Consider the following 16,434-nt stretch of genomic DNA (forward strand, 5'->3'; position numbering starts at 1 on the left):
ATACTCTATTATGGGAAAATAAGCCATATTTTAAAAAGCCCTGGTAGAATAGCTATTGTCCCAGCAACTGGGCTAAAACCAGCTACATCTAATGGACCTAAAGTACTCCATTTAAAATCACTCCTGCAGGGAGCAAATTCATCCTTGAAGTTACTGTGTCAAAGGAAATTGAGCTCCACCAAGCGCGTTCCCGTCTCGCAAAAGCAGTTCTGCATGGCTGCGGTGGTCATGGCGTTCTGTGTTGTCGCATGGTACCTGTGGTAATTAGGCCAGACGTCATTAGCGCCGATTGTGCGGCTGCTGTTGGAGGGACGCTGCTTTCGCTCCCGTCGCTCTTTTTTCTCCTCCAGCGCCCGTGCTGTTTGCGCATGGGGGAGCTGCGGGAGCACCCACGTGCAAACCCTCTGCTTGGGGGTCGCTCCTGTATAAAACCAGGTTTTGGTATTCGTGTTCGTGACAGAATCCCTTTCAAAAGGGGCTTTCTTGCTTTCTCCGGCTCGCGGGGCAGCGCATCTTCGCTCTGCCCTCTCTGCTTCCTCCGTCCCCTGCAGCAGCAGCTCCGGCCCCACCTGTCCCAGCGCCACCGGTGCTGGTGAACTGGTCCCTCGCTCCGATCTCTGGCGGAGCCATTTCCTTCTCACCGCAGCCCTGGGTTCATCTTTATGCGAGGAACACCAGCCGTGCCATCTCCTGGCCAAGCCCTGTGGCTCAGCACTTCAGCTGTCCCTGTCCTGGCCTCCCGTCCCGCTCTGTGGCAGCTGCTGTCCCTGACAGCGAGTTTCCTGAGGGTTAAAGCCATCCTGAAACCCGGTCAGTGATTCGGATGGCGAAAGAGTCTTCGTACGCGCCCGAGGAGATCTCCTTGATGTCCCTGGGCTGGACGGGACCTCCCGAGCTCAGCAGTAAACCCATGTGCACAGACAGCTGAGTTCCCCTTGCAAATCTGGGCCTGGGGTTTCTTTCTGCATCTTCCTTGTCTCTATCTATCCCCTTCATCCCTCGTTTCTTCCTTCTGCTTTCAAGGCCCACGAGGAAGAGGTGAGGAAGAAATTCCGGCCCATAGAGCAGCTGAAGGAGGAGTTTGAAAAGCTGAATGTGAAGATGGAAACAGATTATGAAATTATGGTTAAATTAATCAGCAAATTCAACAGCTCTACCTCCACACTGGAAGAAAAAGTAGCGGCACTTTATGATCTCGAATATTATGTTCACCAGGTAACAAAAACGCCTTAGTAACTACCGTGTAAAGTGCAGGTGATACGGTGTCATAAACGTGGGTTTATTTTTCTTATCGGTATCGGGTAATACAAATTGCTTAATTATCATAATCCTGGGACAATAACAGACAGCAGAGGGCTGCTGCAGGCTTCTTCTGTATCCAAGTTTGAATAAATCTCTGCTCGTGCCGGTAGCGAGCGGTTTCCTAGGGGTTAGTGTTGCCTGATTTGTTGTCTGTTCTCAGGTTTTTTTTCTTGCCTGCTCTTTTTCTTCTTTCATATGCTTAATGGTATGAAATGGGGTTTTATCTGCCGGTTTTGGGTAAGTAGAGTGATGGCTGCTAAGAAGATAATTATTTTCTCGCTCCTTCTGTGGAAGCCTCTGTGCTTGCAGGTAGGTGCCCTTACATCAGTTCACAGACCATGTCTTTGTACCAGGGAAGGTGACGGCCACCCAGAAACCTGCACTTTGCCTTGGTGTGAGTAAGAAGAGGCACAAAGAGCCTCCTTCACAGCTGGGCTGGTGACAGGAATGGCTGAAGACCCAAACACGGTATTTTTGGATAAAGTAGCAGAAGGAATGAGCTGCTGAGAGTTGGAATCTGTGCACCAACTAATAGAAGTGTTATTTCCAGGGCTCTTTGTCTTGAATTTCTGTCACAGGCATGCAGAGGCTTCCTTGCTGTTTGTTCTTGATGCTTTTGTTTCACTGACTGCATCTGACTCAGAGAATAAGTGTGAACAATGGGCGCCCGAAGAGCTTTGTATTTATACTCAGGGCTAATTCTGTCTGGTTAAGGGTGCCAGAGCATCAGGCCAGCATGCTAAAAAGCAACCCCCAAACACCCTGGGATGCTTTGATTTCCAGAAGAACAGTCTGGGCTGTTAGAGCATAAAACCCTGTCTGCTCGCAGCATGGGACGGGGCAAGCGATTTCGGAACGGTGAGAGGAGCAGGGAAGCGGGGACCGGAGCATCAAAGGGAACCACGTCCAGCATCAAAGGGCTCCGAGGGGGCCGCGGCGGGGGTGGCGGGGGCACACAGGGCTCCTTTGTGCGTCCGTCACAAGGATGCTCTGTGCCCGCGCTGCCGGGGCAGATGGCTGGGCAGCACCTTCTCATCAGGCAGGAAGCTGATAAGAAATATGACTTGTCTGTGAGCCAGCACGGCTTTTCCTCCTCTTTCTTCTTCCAGCCAGTCAAATGCGTCCAGAGCATTATCACTGCTTGGTACTGACTTTAGCAGCGCTGCCTTAATGTAATTACTGAATAGCAGCCAAATACGCTTGTGCCGCATAACCCTGGAAGGGCTGAACTTGTCAGGAGTGCTCTGCGGCGGCCGTGCCGTGGACAACGGGGCCCCTGGGCAGCGTGTACCCGTGTGCGGGACCGGTGACAGCTCCGCTGCTCCTTGTCCCCCAGCCTCCATCCCAATGGTGACGTGCTTTTGATAATCATCCAGCTCCCGGCCTTCCTGCTGCTCCTGTGGGTGCACAAAATGCCCCGTCGAGTGGAAAACGCCGAGCCCTGCAGGGTTTGCGAGCCAGGGCGGCGCTCCGCTCTGCGCGTGGGGACGGGGAGCCGCTCGTGCTGCCGAACGCGCGGGGAGCCGAGGGCGGCCCGGCCGGTGTCCCGCCGGGGGCGGCGCTCCGAGGAGGCAGCCCCAGGGTCTGTTTGCTTGGCTTTGGGTTGCCAGCCCCGCTGTGCTTCTCATCAGTCAGGATTCGACTTGGCATGTTTGGGAGCCCGTCTTGGAGGAAGAGCAGGAAGGTTTGGCTCGCTAGGTTGTCTGCAACGCATAAAAACCAAATGCAAATGTGAAGAGGCCAGAGCATAACTCATTTATAAACAGAATTCACGGTGCTTGCACAGCAGTGTGCAGAGCCAAGACCCGTTCTCATGCATTGCAGGCTCTTTCTCTCAATTATTTACTCTCCTTATCTTCCTCTCTCCCCTCCTCTGACATGCTACACCATTTCTCACTGCTAATTTCCCTCTCTGTTGCGTACGGTTGACACGCTGCTTTTCCTTCCTCTCGTTTTCTATCATTTTCTCTCTCCCCTTCCCTCCTCATTTTCCTTCTCCTCCAATTCGAGGCTGCTCTCTAATAACCGCTGTCATATTTGCTCTTCTCCCATCCCTCTCCTCACCCACCTTCCCTGTGTTCTTTACTCAAGAGCTCTTCTCATCTTCGGCTTTCTTCCGTGCTGTTTGCAGCATCTTCTGCTCCCCAGAGAGGTTAATACCTTCCAGTTACTGAGTTTGGGGGTTTTGTTCATTTTAAAATAGTGAGAGAAGGTGCTCTCACAACAGAGTCCAGTTAATAATAGTGCATACACCTTCAAAATAAGCTTTACAACACCGTTTGTGTTCTGTGGTTGAGGTGTTGGCCTGAAGGACTCGCTGCTGATGGGGATACAGCGACGATTGGTTTTACCTCGACTGATGCAAACTGATGCCCCTTGAATTCAATGTCCAATTCCAGCATTAAAACAGCCTTGAAGTTTTTACAGAAGCTGAGCAATAAAAGCACCCACCGGCAGCTGAAATTGGGTTGCTGCATAGATTTATTTGTAGACAAAGATGGGCCTGCAGAAGAATAAGGGATCTGGCAGGTCCAGTGTATAGGACAGTTATGAAGTAGGATCTGAAAGGATACAAAAGCTGCTGCAAACCCTGAATCAGCACCAGCAACCTGCAGAGATGGGCTTTCTGTCCCCGGCTTTGCGGAGGGACAGCGAGCGGTGGGTATTGTCCCGCGGGAGCAGAGATGAGCCGCAGCTCCCCGGGCCATGCCCCGGTAAAGCCGTACCCATGGGACATAAAGCCAAGTAGCTTCTTCATTCTCTTGGGTACCTAAAATATCCAACTTGTGGCCGATTTTGGTGAGGGCGCGCAGCTGAGATAAATGTAACACTAAGCATGGAGTCACTGTTGGCTAAAAGAGCGTTGAGGCCGGAGCGCAGTGCCCAGCGTGCCCCGTGTGTCCTGTCCCACCCCCCGGCTGCAGACAGGGCCAGCGACTCATTTTCATCTTCTGTTTCCATCTGCCATTGTCTCCTGTCTTGCAGGGAGGAGAAACGTTGGAATTCTAAACACAAATTTTTTGCACACGCAATTCTGAATGTTCATCAGATTCTCTTTTAAACTGCAAAAAGAAAACAAACCCCAAAATGCATCGATTTGGTTTCAGACTGAATTTTATGCTTGAAGCACTTTGTGCTTTTGCTCTAAATTTTGTTTGTGAGCCACTCGTAGCCCTTTCCTGACCTGAGAACAGTTGCCCGCTGTGATTTGCGCCTGGTTACTCCAATACTGTTGGCTTTAGAAACCCTTGCCCAGGCTGCAGCTCCTGCCGACCCCTCCGAGCAGGGACCGGTTGTGCTTTTCACGGCCGCATGAAGCTGTTGATCCTCACAAAAAATGCTCCGAACCATCCGTGCACGTCGCTGCGAGCAGAGGTGACGCTGCCCTGCCCCGCTGCTGCCGACAGGCTCTGAGACATCCTGCTGCTACAATTAGAGCATCAATTAATTAATCGCATTTGCAAAACAGACCGTTCCCTGGGTCCCCAGTGGCGGCTTCCTCAGGTAAGAGAGGAAAGAACTGGGTTTTTTTTACATCGCCAGATTTCCTGAATTTTTGAAATCACCTGAAATACGTCAAGAATAGTTTTGATAGCTGATCAAAGTATTATATTGGAGTTTCCAGTGATGCGTGTGGTGATAGCCGCCTGTCAGCAGCTCCTGCAGCCACGACATCCACTGCTTGCAGGCGCTGGTGTACGAAGTGCCAGCCGTGGTTGTTCCTCCTTAATCTTTAATGACTTTTAAAACTCAGCGCTGGTCAGATGGGGAGGGAAGAGCTGCTGATCTTCACGAGGTGTCGAGTGGATTCTGGGGTTTCGTACTGATATCCCTGCTCCCTCGCAGGTGGACAACGCCAAGGACTTTCTCTCCATGGGCGGACTCCGGCTGGTGATCGAGGGGCTGAACAGCAGCGAGGCGGCGCTGAAGGAACACACTGCCTTCGTCCTGGGCGCCGCGCTCTCCAGGTGAGCTCCGTCCCCCAGCCCGCGACGGGAAACCTCGGGGCACCCGGCGGGCTCTGTGCCTCTCCTCGTCTCTCTTGATTTATTGCTATTGAGAGGTTGAGGTTGGATCTGGGGAACAATTTCTTCCCCAAAGGGCTGTGGGGCATTGGAACAGGCTGCCCAGGGCAGTGCTGGAGTCACCATCCCTGGAGGGCTGGACAGACGGACATGAGGTTCTCAGGACATGGAGCAGTGCCAGGGCTGGGTTATGGTTGGACTTGATGATCCTGAGGTCTCTTCCTAATGAAATGATTCTGTGATAGCAACAGGGGCTGAAAGCTGCTCTCATCCTGTGCCACACCACGTTGTCCTCTCGGCTCCTCTCCTTGCATGGGCTCGTCTGCTCGGTGCGTGCTCACCCTGCTCGTCAGGCCGAGCCGGAGGTCGTTCAGCAGGGGAGCCGGGGGTGTTTCTGGGCTTCCCTGGGCTTTTCACAAAGGCCGAGGGGAATAATTCTGCCTCCTCATCTCCAGGGGAAGATCCGGAGGCTGGTGTGGCTCAGCGCGCACTTCTCCCTGCTGCTCCTCGCCCCCAAGCTGGAGCGAGATGCTGATTTTGTCCATCTAGCAGCTCCCGTGGTCTTTGGAGGGGTTTTTAGCCCCGCAGACACGTGTCTCTGACACCGCAGCGGTGTCGATCAGCTGTGGGGTCAGGAGTGGGGGCTGGATCCAGGAGCAGCTGGTCTGCGGGATGTGTGTGGGTCAGCGGAACGTGGCTCGTGCCCCAGCAGCCCGGTCGGCCGTGCCGGGGCAGGACGTGCGCTGTTACACGTGGTACAGCGTGCGCTCAGTGAATTTTATTGGTGCCCTTTTGGATTTATGGGTTTTTAGAATCAAAGAATGGTTTTGGATGGAAAAGACCTTTAAGATCATCACGTCCAACCATTAACATAACACTGCCAAGTCCACCTCTAAACCATGTCCCTAAGAACCTTATCTGCTTGTCTTTTTTTGGGCTTCAGGGTGTGTGTGTTGCACATTGGCATGTGCAGAGCCTTTAGAAATGCATTGGAGGGACCCAGACTTCAAGGTCAGAAGTGTGGAGTGAAGACTGAAAGTCAGGTTCATTATATCTGCATATTTCTGTGCCTAAAAATGCGGTCACCTTCTCCACCATTATAAATTATTTATCGCTGAGTCTAATATATAGTCTGCAAATGTGCGTTTCTTTTGCAATCTTGTATGTGATGCCAACGTGTGTGAGGTGAAGTGGGCAGCAGCAGGTACCCAGATTTACACCAGCAAAGGATCCATTTTATAGTATGAAACAGAGCTTGACCTACTGATCCCGATAAGATACAGACTTTGACATCAAAAACACAGACCTGCTCTTCGTATTCTGGAATATTTTCATGTTTGAGGCAATATTGTGGTTGTTTCCTTAGGCTCTTTATTAGCGTGTAAACTATTAATTACATATTTCCTTAAGAGAAAATCATGCAGAGGCTCTGGGAACATTTGCAGGTAACTGGCGCAATGACAGGGGCGATTAAATCACTTCTTTCCTGATTTAGCTAATGTGACATGATCCAGACTCAAGAAATTCATTGGCTCATGATACGAGTGTGCGGCAGTGGCCATGAGACTAATGCTTTTGTATAGTATTATTTGCTTAATTGCAGATGCCTTTCTTTGGACAGAAACAATCTCTTTTCTAATATGACAATATTAAAATACTTCTTTGGGAACTTTTAGACCTTTCTTCTTGAAAGGACATTCTGACAGATGGTGGTTTTGAGTGGTTCGGATGATGTATTGGCTGAGAGCTCAGTTCTAAAATGTGAGGAGCATTATGCCTGGTTTTTGGGTTTGCTTTTTTTCCCCTTGCTGTGCTTAAGCTTTCTCGATAGACACCTACATGCCAACTCGCCTGCTTTGCGCTATCAGCTTAGTTTATTTGTTCATGCATTTTTCTCAGCTTACTTTGTGCTCCATTTAAATGCCAGGGGCATTTGAAGTGCTTCGTGCTGCAGCATTTTCTGATGTGTTGTGTTTCTCGGAGGGGCTGGTGTTTATTTCTCCACTCTTGGTTGTTCCTGGGTGCCTTGTTTAGGTGGTGGGACTGTGCAGTGCATGCCAGAGCTGCCGCAGCTTGCGGGGCTGCAGGGAGTGATCTGCCCCGTACATGTGTTGGTGTTGGATGCTGAGCCCTCCAGGCTGGGGGGTGATGCTCTGCTGCTCCCAAACGGGCCGTGCCCACCTCCCAGAGCTTCCAGACCTTCCCCGAGGAACATCAGGGCACGGTCAGTGGGTCAGAGAGGTTCTCCTGCCCCTCTGCTCTGCCCTGGGGAGACCACACCTGGAATCTTGTGTCCAGCTGTGGCCCCCCCAGCAGGACAGGGAACTGCTGGAGAGAGTCCAGCACAGCCACCAAGATGCTGCAGGGAGTGGAGCATCTCCCGTGTGAGGAAAGGCTGAGGGAGCTGGGGCTCTGGAGCTGGACAAGAGGACACTGAGGGGGGACTCATTGCTGGGGATCAATATGGAAAGGGGCAGTGTCAGGAGGATGGAGCCAGGCTCTGCTGGTGACAACCAGTGACAGGACAAGGGGCAATGGGTGCAAACTGGAACACAGGAGGTTCCACTGAAAGATGAGAAGAAACTTGTTTGGGGTGAGGGTGTCAGAGCCTGGCCCAGGCTGCCCAGGGGGTTGTGGAGTCTCCTTCTGTGCAGACATTCCAACCCGCCTGGACACCTTCCTGTGTAACCTCATCTGGGTGTTCCTGCTCCATGGGGGGATTGCACCGGATGAGCTTTCCAGGGCCCTTCCAAGCCCTGACATTCTGGCATCCTGTGATCCCAGCCCAGCTCAGGAGGTCCTTAGCTCCTGGCATAGCTGAATCTGGAAAAGGCAGCTTGGCAATACGTTTTATGCAGGAGAAAAACACTGGATGCTCAACAGTCTTTGACATGCTTGGGTCACATTCAGAACTTGTCAACTCTTAAAAATATCCAGGTCTGCTCCAGATTTGCAGTGTCTTTAACTCTGATCAGGTAGGGAAGCGGATGAGGGATGGCGCAAACCAGCTGCATCCCCTAGTCTGGCTGGGACCTGCTGGGAGAGCTGAGCTGGGCTGAGAACCCCTTTGGGAGAATGGGGTTTTTGGTTGGATCAGCTCCGTCAGCCGAGACACTGGATCAGCAAAGGCGGCAGGAGGAAGAGGAGGAGGTACAGCAGGAGAAGTTCTGGATTTCTCCTTCCTGATAATGTTCCCATTTATTTGGCTTTAAGTGGACTTGGAAAGCAGCCTTAGCACAGGAGAGTTTGGTCCTCGAGGCCACCGGTGCTGGGTACATCCCTCTGCCGCTAACAAGGGTGACCTGGTACACAGAACATCAGCATTTCATCTCTGTTTTTCTCTTATACGTCCTTCATTTTAGCCATTTGGGTTTTAATCGCCGAGTCTGTGACCAAATCAAACACTGTTCCATCTGGTAGAGTTTTCCGAGCGGTGCCCTTATGGCAACTCTGCAACCCCATCACAGTCTTGCTGTTTTTAAACCCTTCACAAAATGTTTTCCATTCAGCAGTTTGCAAAAGTAAACTTCATTTGAACAATCCTCAAGTGCTCTGATTGCAAATAAAAGTTAAATGCAGTAACAAAAATAATTGCTAGGCATGTGGGATTGTACATTTAGGTATCCATAATTCACTAACAGTATATGCCAATACACAACATTATCTGGATTTTCAGTGATTGCATTAGCATAAAAGCATGTTAGCATTTATCCAGTGGTACTAACATTTAAATATATATAAGTATGAAATATTAAGATACAGCATTTTGGAGGCAAGTAAAACTACTGTCTGTAAAATGTTCTTGCATATTCTTGAAGGTACACTCCAGTATCTTTGGATGACAATCAGCATTCGCACCATTGGGCCCAAACATTGCAAAAATGTCAATGTTTTATGCAAAGAGGAGCTATATTAAGCTAAAAAAGATTGCTGATGAGAGAAGTGTCTTCTGATGTCCTCTAAGCTATTTAGAGGCTGCATCCTCCTTTGTTCGCAGCACAGCCAGGCCTCTGCGCAGTTTGTATCTCCGTGTTTCACAAGACTGGAAATGTTAGCCAGAAAGGATTATGCTTGTGATTAAAACCTTCATTTTTAAAAACTTTACCTCCAGGAAACGTTTTTCCACACCGATAATTTGACCATTTAAATATTTTGTAATAAAAGGATTTCTGTAATCCGTTGAGAGGGGGAATAATAATTTATGTTGAATGCGTTCTTGAAGCTTTCTCCCAAATGCTCCCCGTATGCTTGGGGGTGATTTAGAGGTGAGGCCGGAGGAGCTGAGCCGTGGGACCTGCGGGGAAAGGAGAGGCGGTTTGTGTTTGGGGAGAGGGCAGCAAACACCCAAGGTGAGGTTGGCGTGGGAGCCAGGAGGGTCGCTCGTGCATGGGGAGATTTGTGGCATTTGTCAGTCCTTTAAAAGCCCTCGTGCCGGTCACAGCGGGCAGCGGGGACAGGATCTGTTGAGGGGCAACGGGAACAGCCTAAAGCACAGGAGGCTCCATGTGAACATGAGGAGAAACGTCTTTGCTGGGAGGTGCCAGAGCCTGGCCCAGGCTGCCCAGAGCGGGTGTGGAGTCTCCTGCTCTGAGACATTCAAACCGCCTGGACCCACGTGTGTGATCTGCTCTGTGATCCTGCGTGAGCAGGTGGGGCTGGGGATCTGCAGAGCTCCTGAAAGCCAACCAGCCCGGGATGCTGTGACACCAGGTCCGAGCCTGGTTTGCCGTGTTCCAGCGCTACTGGGACCTCGCTGCTCCCTGCGCTGGTGCCATGAGTGATAAAACAAACGGTATGAGACTTGTCAAAGACTCGAGAGTAAACTCATCCCGGACAGTAACTCCAGCATCATCTCGTAGCAGCACTCGAGTTTCCTAGAGATGGCTCACGTCAGGGTATTGCTCGTTTTAGCCATTTCCGATGCGATTAACCCCATAAACGATGGCAGTGTGCTTCAGCAGCATCCCGTCCCCGTTCTGCGGTCTCCCGGCCCCTGCTCTGCCCATCAGTGTTGGTGGTGTCCGTCCTCCCGGCGTTCACAACCTCCATGCCCTGTTGGAGAAGCACCAGCTTCTTCAGCATGGCTTGGTCGAGAGGAAAAAGCTTCCACCAGATTTAACGCTTTTGAATTCCATCCAGCTTCACACTGAAACTGGTTGATACTCACCACTGTTAAATAACATTAAGGCCCAAGCGATAAACCCCGGAAAAGTAAAATTAAAGACCTTGCTTCAGTGCTGTCTTGTAGGGACATAAGAATTTCTGGGCAGAGAAATAAATCTAGTTAGCTTAACAAGCACTGTCTGTACCCATTTATTTCAAATCCGTCTTCATGTTCGTCCCTTCCTCCTCCAGCTTCTCCATTTCCATCCTGCGGTCTTGGTTCGTCTCTTTATCTGTTGTCACTGTTTGTCTCCATGGCCCTGTTTCCACCCCCCAGACACAGTAATTCCAGCTCCACGTCCTGCCCACTTGTAATTTCTTGCATTGTAGATTGTCTCTTCTATTTTTATTTGAACTCCTGACTTGCGTGGAGTTATCAGCCTCACTGCACTTAATTTCAAATTAATTTGATTGGGTCACCTCAATTCTTTTTCTGTAATGATAATGAACTCAACCTATTTAGCCTTTCCCCATTATGAATAACCTTAACAGAAACTGCAGTGCGGTATAAAACTGTGTTTCATCATTACGGTTAATTACACAGAAGAATAAATCCCTAAACATTTTTCAGCGTCTGAAATCTAACAAGAAAGTATAATTAACAATTAAATAGTAAACTGCCATCCTTGTGCTCTCAGGAAGACAGGGAGAGCAGACCTCGTGAGAAAAATCTAGAATCCGAGGTTTGATCCCGGTTTTGCTTTTAGAACAGCTTTGGTGATTTAAATGCTGGGAGACGGGGTGTCTGGAAGCTGTTGGGTGCAGCAGCGCCTGTGCTGGGTTTGTCGCAGGTCCCTGCGACTTCTGGAGAGGTGACAAGGGGGTGGACACCCTGGCCTAACCCTGTGGGACGGGTTTTAGCCTGAAGATGTTGTCACTTCTCTAAAATGTGGGAATTGTGGAGTGAGAGAGTCGGAGTGTTCAGCTGGAGAAGAGAGGCTCTGAGGAGAGCTTATTGCAGCCTTTCTGAACTTAAAAATGGCCTGTAAGAAAGATGGGGACAGACTTTTAACAGGGCCTGTTGTGATAGGACAAGGGGTGATGGTTTAAACTAAAGGAGGGAGATTCAGGCTGGACATGAGGAAGGAATTGTTGGCCCTGAGGGTGGTGAGAGCCTGGCCCAGGTTGGCCAGAGAGGTGGTGGATGAACCATCCCTGGAGACATCCCAGGCCAGGCTGGATGGGGCTCTGAGCACCCTGAGCTGGTGCAGATGTCCCTGCCATGGCAGGGGGGCACTGGGGGAGCTTTGAACATCCCTTCAACCCAAACTGTTCTGTGATTCCATGGTCCAGGGGAGCTGGTGGTGCAAGGGAGGAGGACTGAGAGGTTCAGCAGTGCGGATGCGGATCCCTGAAATCGCAGTGTCTGGCCTGACACCACACTCCAGCATGCAGCACACCAGCCCGCTTCCCCCAGCACGGCTGCGTCTGACCGGCCGTGCCGGGCTCAGCCCTGCCGGTGCAGGCGCTCCCTGCCCCGCCTGCCCGTCCTGCCCGCCAGCCCCAGCGCTCCCGCAGCCGGGAGGGCTTTGCTGCCCCGCTCCCCGCTGTTGCAGCGCCTCTGTGAGGGTGTCTGCCCTGGGAACAGCCCCTCAGGGGAGCCGGCGCTGCCGGGGCCGCCCTCGGAGCACCGGGGAGCCGCTCTGCCAGCACCCTTGTGTTACTGACCCAACCTGCAAGGAAAACTCATCGCAGCCAGGTCGGGCATTATATAAAACACATTGTTTCTGCCTCTTCTCATTTGGTAAATGCTCTCTGCTGTAGCCTTGGAGTTATTGTGCTGGTTTCTATTTACAATATGCATTCAGACTGGTTACCTAATCACTTTCTGCAAAGAAAAAAACAGCCCGAAGTTGCTGTTTCTCAGTGTAGATCTGGTTACATCCCTGGGCACAACATGTATTCCTCTCTCTTCAGCTGCTATTTATTCATCATCCATGTTCTCTGTTTATCCTTTTTACTCCAAACTGTGCGCTCGGCTAATGGCTTCACCAGGCTTCAAAGGTTTTTCCACCTAACCATCCAAAATGATTTTCCTGACCCGCTGTGACTTTGCCGAGTCGCGTGTTCTCCGCATTCCCTCCGAGTAATAGGTGCAAAATGCTCCACAAAAAGGAGGCATCTGCGTCTACTCTTTAATCAGGGCGTGCAGGAGGCTGTAGCAGCCCGTCGTTAATGTGTTTCAGAAAGGAGGTGGAAAAAAGCGCATTGAATAGAACAAAGCGGCGAAGAACGGGAGGAAGAGGAACAATAAGAGCAGGAAATGCAGGATCCAGGCTCAATTACGTACCTGCTCCCCGCCAGGCTTGGGGTGGACAGAACTGACCCCGCCATTACAGATTTGCAGCTATTGTCTGAGCCCGCACGGGAGGATCCGGATCCCATCGATCCTGCTGCGCGCACCCTCCTACCCCTTCCCTGATTGCTGCGTTTGTGGGGTTTAATTGCTGGCGGGCTGTACGCAGGGAGCATGCGGAGGCAGAGCCCGCCAGGTCTGTGGTGAGACGGTAGCGACAGAGTTGGGGTTTGGAGGGGAGGTGAGGGCTGCAGGACAGAGCTTGCCCAGGAGCCGGCAGCCGCGGGCCGTCCCAGCATCCCAGACTGGCCTTACTGTGGTGACTGAGGGCTGAACAAGTCCCACCAAGTGACCTTGTTTCCAGGCTGGCATCTTCCAGCCTACCTGTTCTCCTGATATGGGGTTTTCATAAGTTTTTCCTCATCTGTCTATTCGTGTGCTTGAAGATTCATTGAAGCGGTTGCTTATTCATCCATGCAGACAGTTGCTCAGGTCTTCCACCAGATCGCTGCCATGCTCGGCCCCGTGAAGGCTCTCCAAGCGTTTGAACACGGTGATGTTCTGCAGAGAGAGAAAACAACAGCTTCTTGGAAATTATCTCTTTCCGAAGAAGCTCATCATCAGTGTTGACTACCTGCTCTCCCCTCAGGTCCTGATGTGTCATCTTGCGAGCTGGATTTTGATCTCTCTTTATTTTAGATGATCCTATTTCTGTCGGTCAGAGGCCCTTGGAGCTGCTGGCGTGTGTGGAAGGGGCTGGCTCCCGGGCTTGTCTCTGAGGAGCGCTCAGCCCTCTGAGCCCTGTGGCCAACAGACGTGTCGGGGCGCTGGGCCGGCGGGCAGAGCTCCCCGTGGGGTGGCTTGGAGTCAGCGCCTGAGCTGGAGAAACGCTGTCACCGCTGCTTCCCGCGCGGTCTGCGCCGCTTGACGCCCCTGCACGAGAGCTGAATAGACGTGAAAACTGATTTGCCGCTCAGATAGGTACACGTCGCCTGTCCTCTGTGCTGCATTTAATGAGTTTCCAAGGTACTGCAGCCAGTTCCAGAAGGACCCATCAAAGGGCTGTGCCTTCGCTTCCATCAGAAGTGTCTGGATGAACCTCCAGCACACTTCAGCTCTCACAGATTCTCTCTGGTTTTGTCTCTTACAAATTTAATGTGGAGGCCGTCGTATAATTTCTTGCAACCATCCTTTCCAGACTGTCTCTCCCTTTTTTTTCCTAAATGCCCTGGCAACAGGGGATGGGCAAGAGAAAGGACTTTTCCAGCAGTCGGGTGGTGTTAGCTGGAGCCCAGGTGATATGTGGGTCATGGTAAATGTCCTGTCATGCTGCTGCTCTCATGTTCGTGACTCTCTCCTGGTGCCCAGCCATCCCTGTTCGCCTCTGTTAATCATCCTGGAGCTGGTCTGTGCTTCGAGCATCCCTGTCGCCCCGCGGGACCCGCCGCTGGGCGCTGGGCGGGGAGGGAACGCGCTGGTGCTGCTGGGCCGGGCTGGGGACGGGGGCACAGCCCCGCGGAGGCTGCGTCGAGGGATGGTCGTTAACCCTCAGCTCCATCTGCCGAGATCAATAATTAGGGCTGTTGCTTTGCATGAACCACCGGATCAGCACAGAAATGGCCGTATTTAAGCGGGGTTGGCTGGTCAGAAAGCCCAGTGGCTGCATTTTGCAGAAGCGGGAACATAAAACCCAAGGTGGTAACAGTACAGCAATGAGCAAATGGGCTTTCCCTAAGCCTTAAGCGGCTCAAACCCACCCTACATGATGGGCCACGAGGGTTCTTGGTTTTTTTATCTGTTTCTGTCAGTGCAACAGAGAGGCACGAGGAGGGTGTGTGGATTCTGAGCCATGCCTGATGCTGCCGGGATCCCATCAGCGTCTCTGAGCTCCCTCTGTGCGTTCCTCACCTCCCTTTGCAAGCAGATTGTGTTACATTTCCATACTCTGTCATAAAAGCCCATAAATATGATTTTAGTGTGTTTGTATGTCTTGCAATGAGCAGGAATTCACCTGAGTTGTTTTCCAAATTAATACCCCGCTGCTTTTACTTAACCAGATCTTTTTCCAAGCTGAGAATGGTAACGACTTCGAAATTTTCTTTTTATGAAATACATTTTCTTCTCAGGCACTTCATATTGAAATCTGTCTTAATTTCAGTTCAGCTAGTGTGTGAAAACACACGGTGAGGCATTATTAGTCCCTGAAGGAATAAAGACAGATGGAGCCCAAAATGGCATTGGCTTTATGATTAATTGAAACCTTCAAGAGTGGAATGGAGTCAGGGCTCGGTCCAGCCAGCGCCTGGAGATCAACCCAGCCGGCGTGAAGCTCTGCGAGCGCGGGCTGAGGAGCTGGTGGGACAAACACAGGGGAGGGTGGAATGTTTTGAGGAGTGGGAATGTGGGGCTGTGGAAGTGGCGTAGGGGAGCAGCGAGTTCAGGCTCCGCTCGGGGTCCTGCTCTGTGTCTGACCTGAGCAATTCCCCGGGGGGCTGTGGTTACACATCCCCGCCTGGGAGACCTGCAGCAGGGAGCTGCCCCTCGAAAGGGAATGGTGGAGAGATCCCCGGTGGTGTTATTTTGTTGTGGTCCTTCCGCACTTAAAAGGGGCAGAGAAGAAAGTTGGGGACAAACCTTTGAGCAGGGTCTGTTTCCATAGGACAAGGGGTGATGGTTTTAAACTAAAGGAGGGAGATTCAGGCTGGACATGAGGAAGAAATTGTTGCCCTGAGGGTGGTGAGAGCCTGGCCCAGGTTGGCCAGAGCGGTGGTGGATGAACCATCCTTGGAGACATCCCAGGCCAGGCTGGACGGGGCTCTGAGCACCCTGAGCTGGTGAAGATGTCCCTGCCATGGCAGGGGGGGCACTGGGGGAGCTGGGAAGGTACCTCCAAGCCAAACCATCTGTGATGTTTCTGGAGTCTGTAGCCACGACCTTTACAGCATTTCTAACATACCTGCTGGAAAAGATCAAAGAAAAGTGTTGCAGAAAGGAGATCTCCCCATCGTGTTTCGGGAGCAAGTCCTCCCTGTGCAAGCTGGTCATACAGCTCAGCCCATGGCCGTGCTCGTGTGGTTCGTAAGATCTGAGCTGCTACAGGGTTGGGCAGAAGCATCAAGTGAAGTTGCTTTGTGAAGGCAGAACCAGATGAAGTGTGGATTTCTGTCAGCACATCTATTTGGAGAGGGCCCAAGGGGGATGGTTCAGCATGACAGTGGCACCCAGGAATGGCCCCATTCCCACCCCGTGACGGATCTTCCCTCTGTGCATGGCTGCCGTGCGGCACGCTTGCCAAGGAGAGGGTTGTGGGTGCCTCCACTTCACCTCAGCCAACTGAATGAGGCAGAAGGGTCTGAAATCATTTAAAGGAGGATTTGCTGTTGGTTGTGGAGATCAAGGTTTAGGGAATGTAGGGGCACGTTGGACCCATCTTCCTGGGGCAAAGTGGGTGAGGAGCAGCATCCATGGGTGCACATCAGCTGGGAAGAAGGTACAGATGGACACATCTCCTGGGTCCAGCCAGGACAGACTTTTCACAGGTGCCAACATCCCTTCCTGCAGTGCAATAGCAGCATTTCTGAGTTAGAACGTGACTCGGACTTCGCTAATTCTCCTAATGAGTGGGAGGCTGCTGGAAATGAGCTGATA

General features: G+C 51.6%; 1 protein-coding gene across 2 annotated transcripts in view; it reads left to right on the forward strand.

Moving 5' to 3' along the window:
• The window catches only part of SIL1 (SIL1 nucleotide exchange factor), a 103,936-nt gene that overhangs the window by 60,031 nt on the left and 27,471 nt on the right, over positions 1–16,434 (forward strand). For both annotated transcript variants that reach the window (XM_080353154.1, XM_080353155.1), the window contains exons 7-8: positions 1,024–1,215; positions 5,149–5,270. In XM_080353154.1, the coding sequence (XP_080209280.1) occupies positions 1,024–1,215; positions 5,149–5,270 (314 nt within the window). The remainder of the gene's footprint in view (positions 1–1,023; positions 1,216–5,148; positions 5,271–16,434) is intronic.

Source organism: Nesoenas mayeri (genome assembly GCF_963082525.1).
Source record: "Nesoenas mayeri genome assembly, chromosome: 14".
Lineage (NCBI taxonomy): Eukaryota > Metazoa > Chordata > Aves > Columbiformes > Columbidae > Nesoenas > Nesoenas mayeri.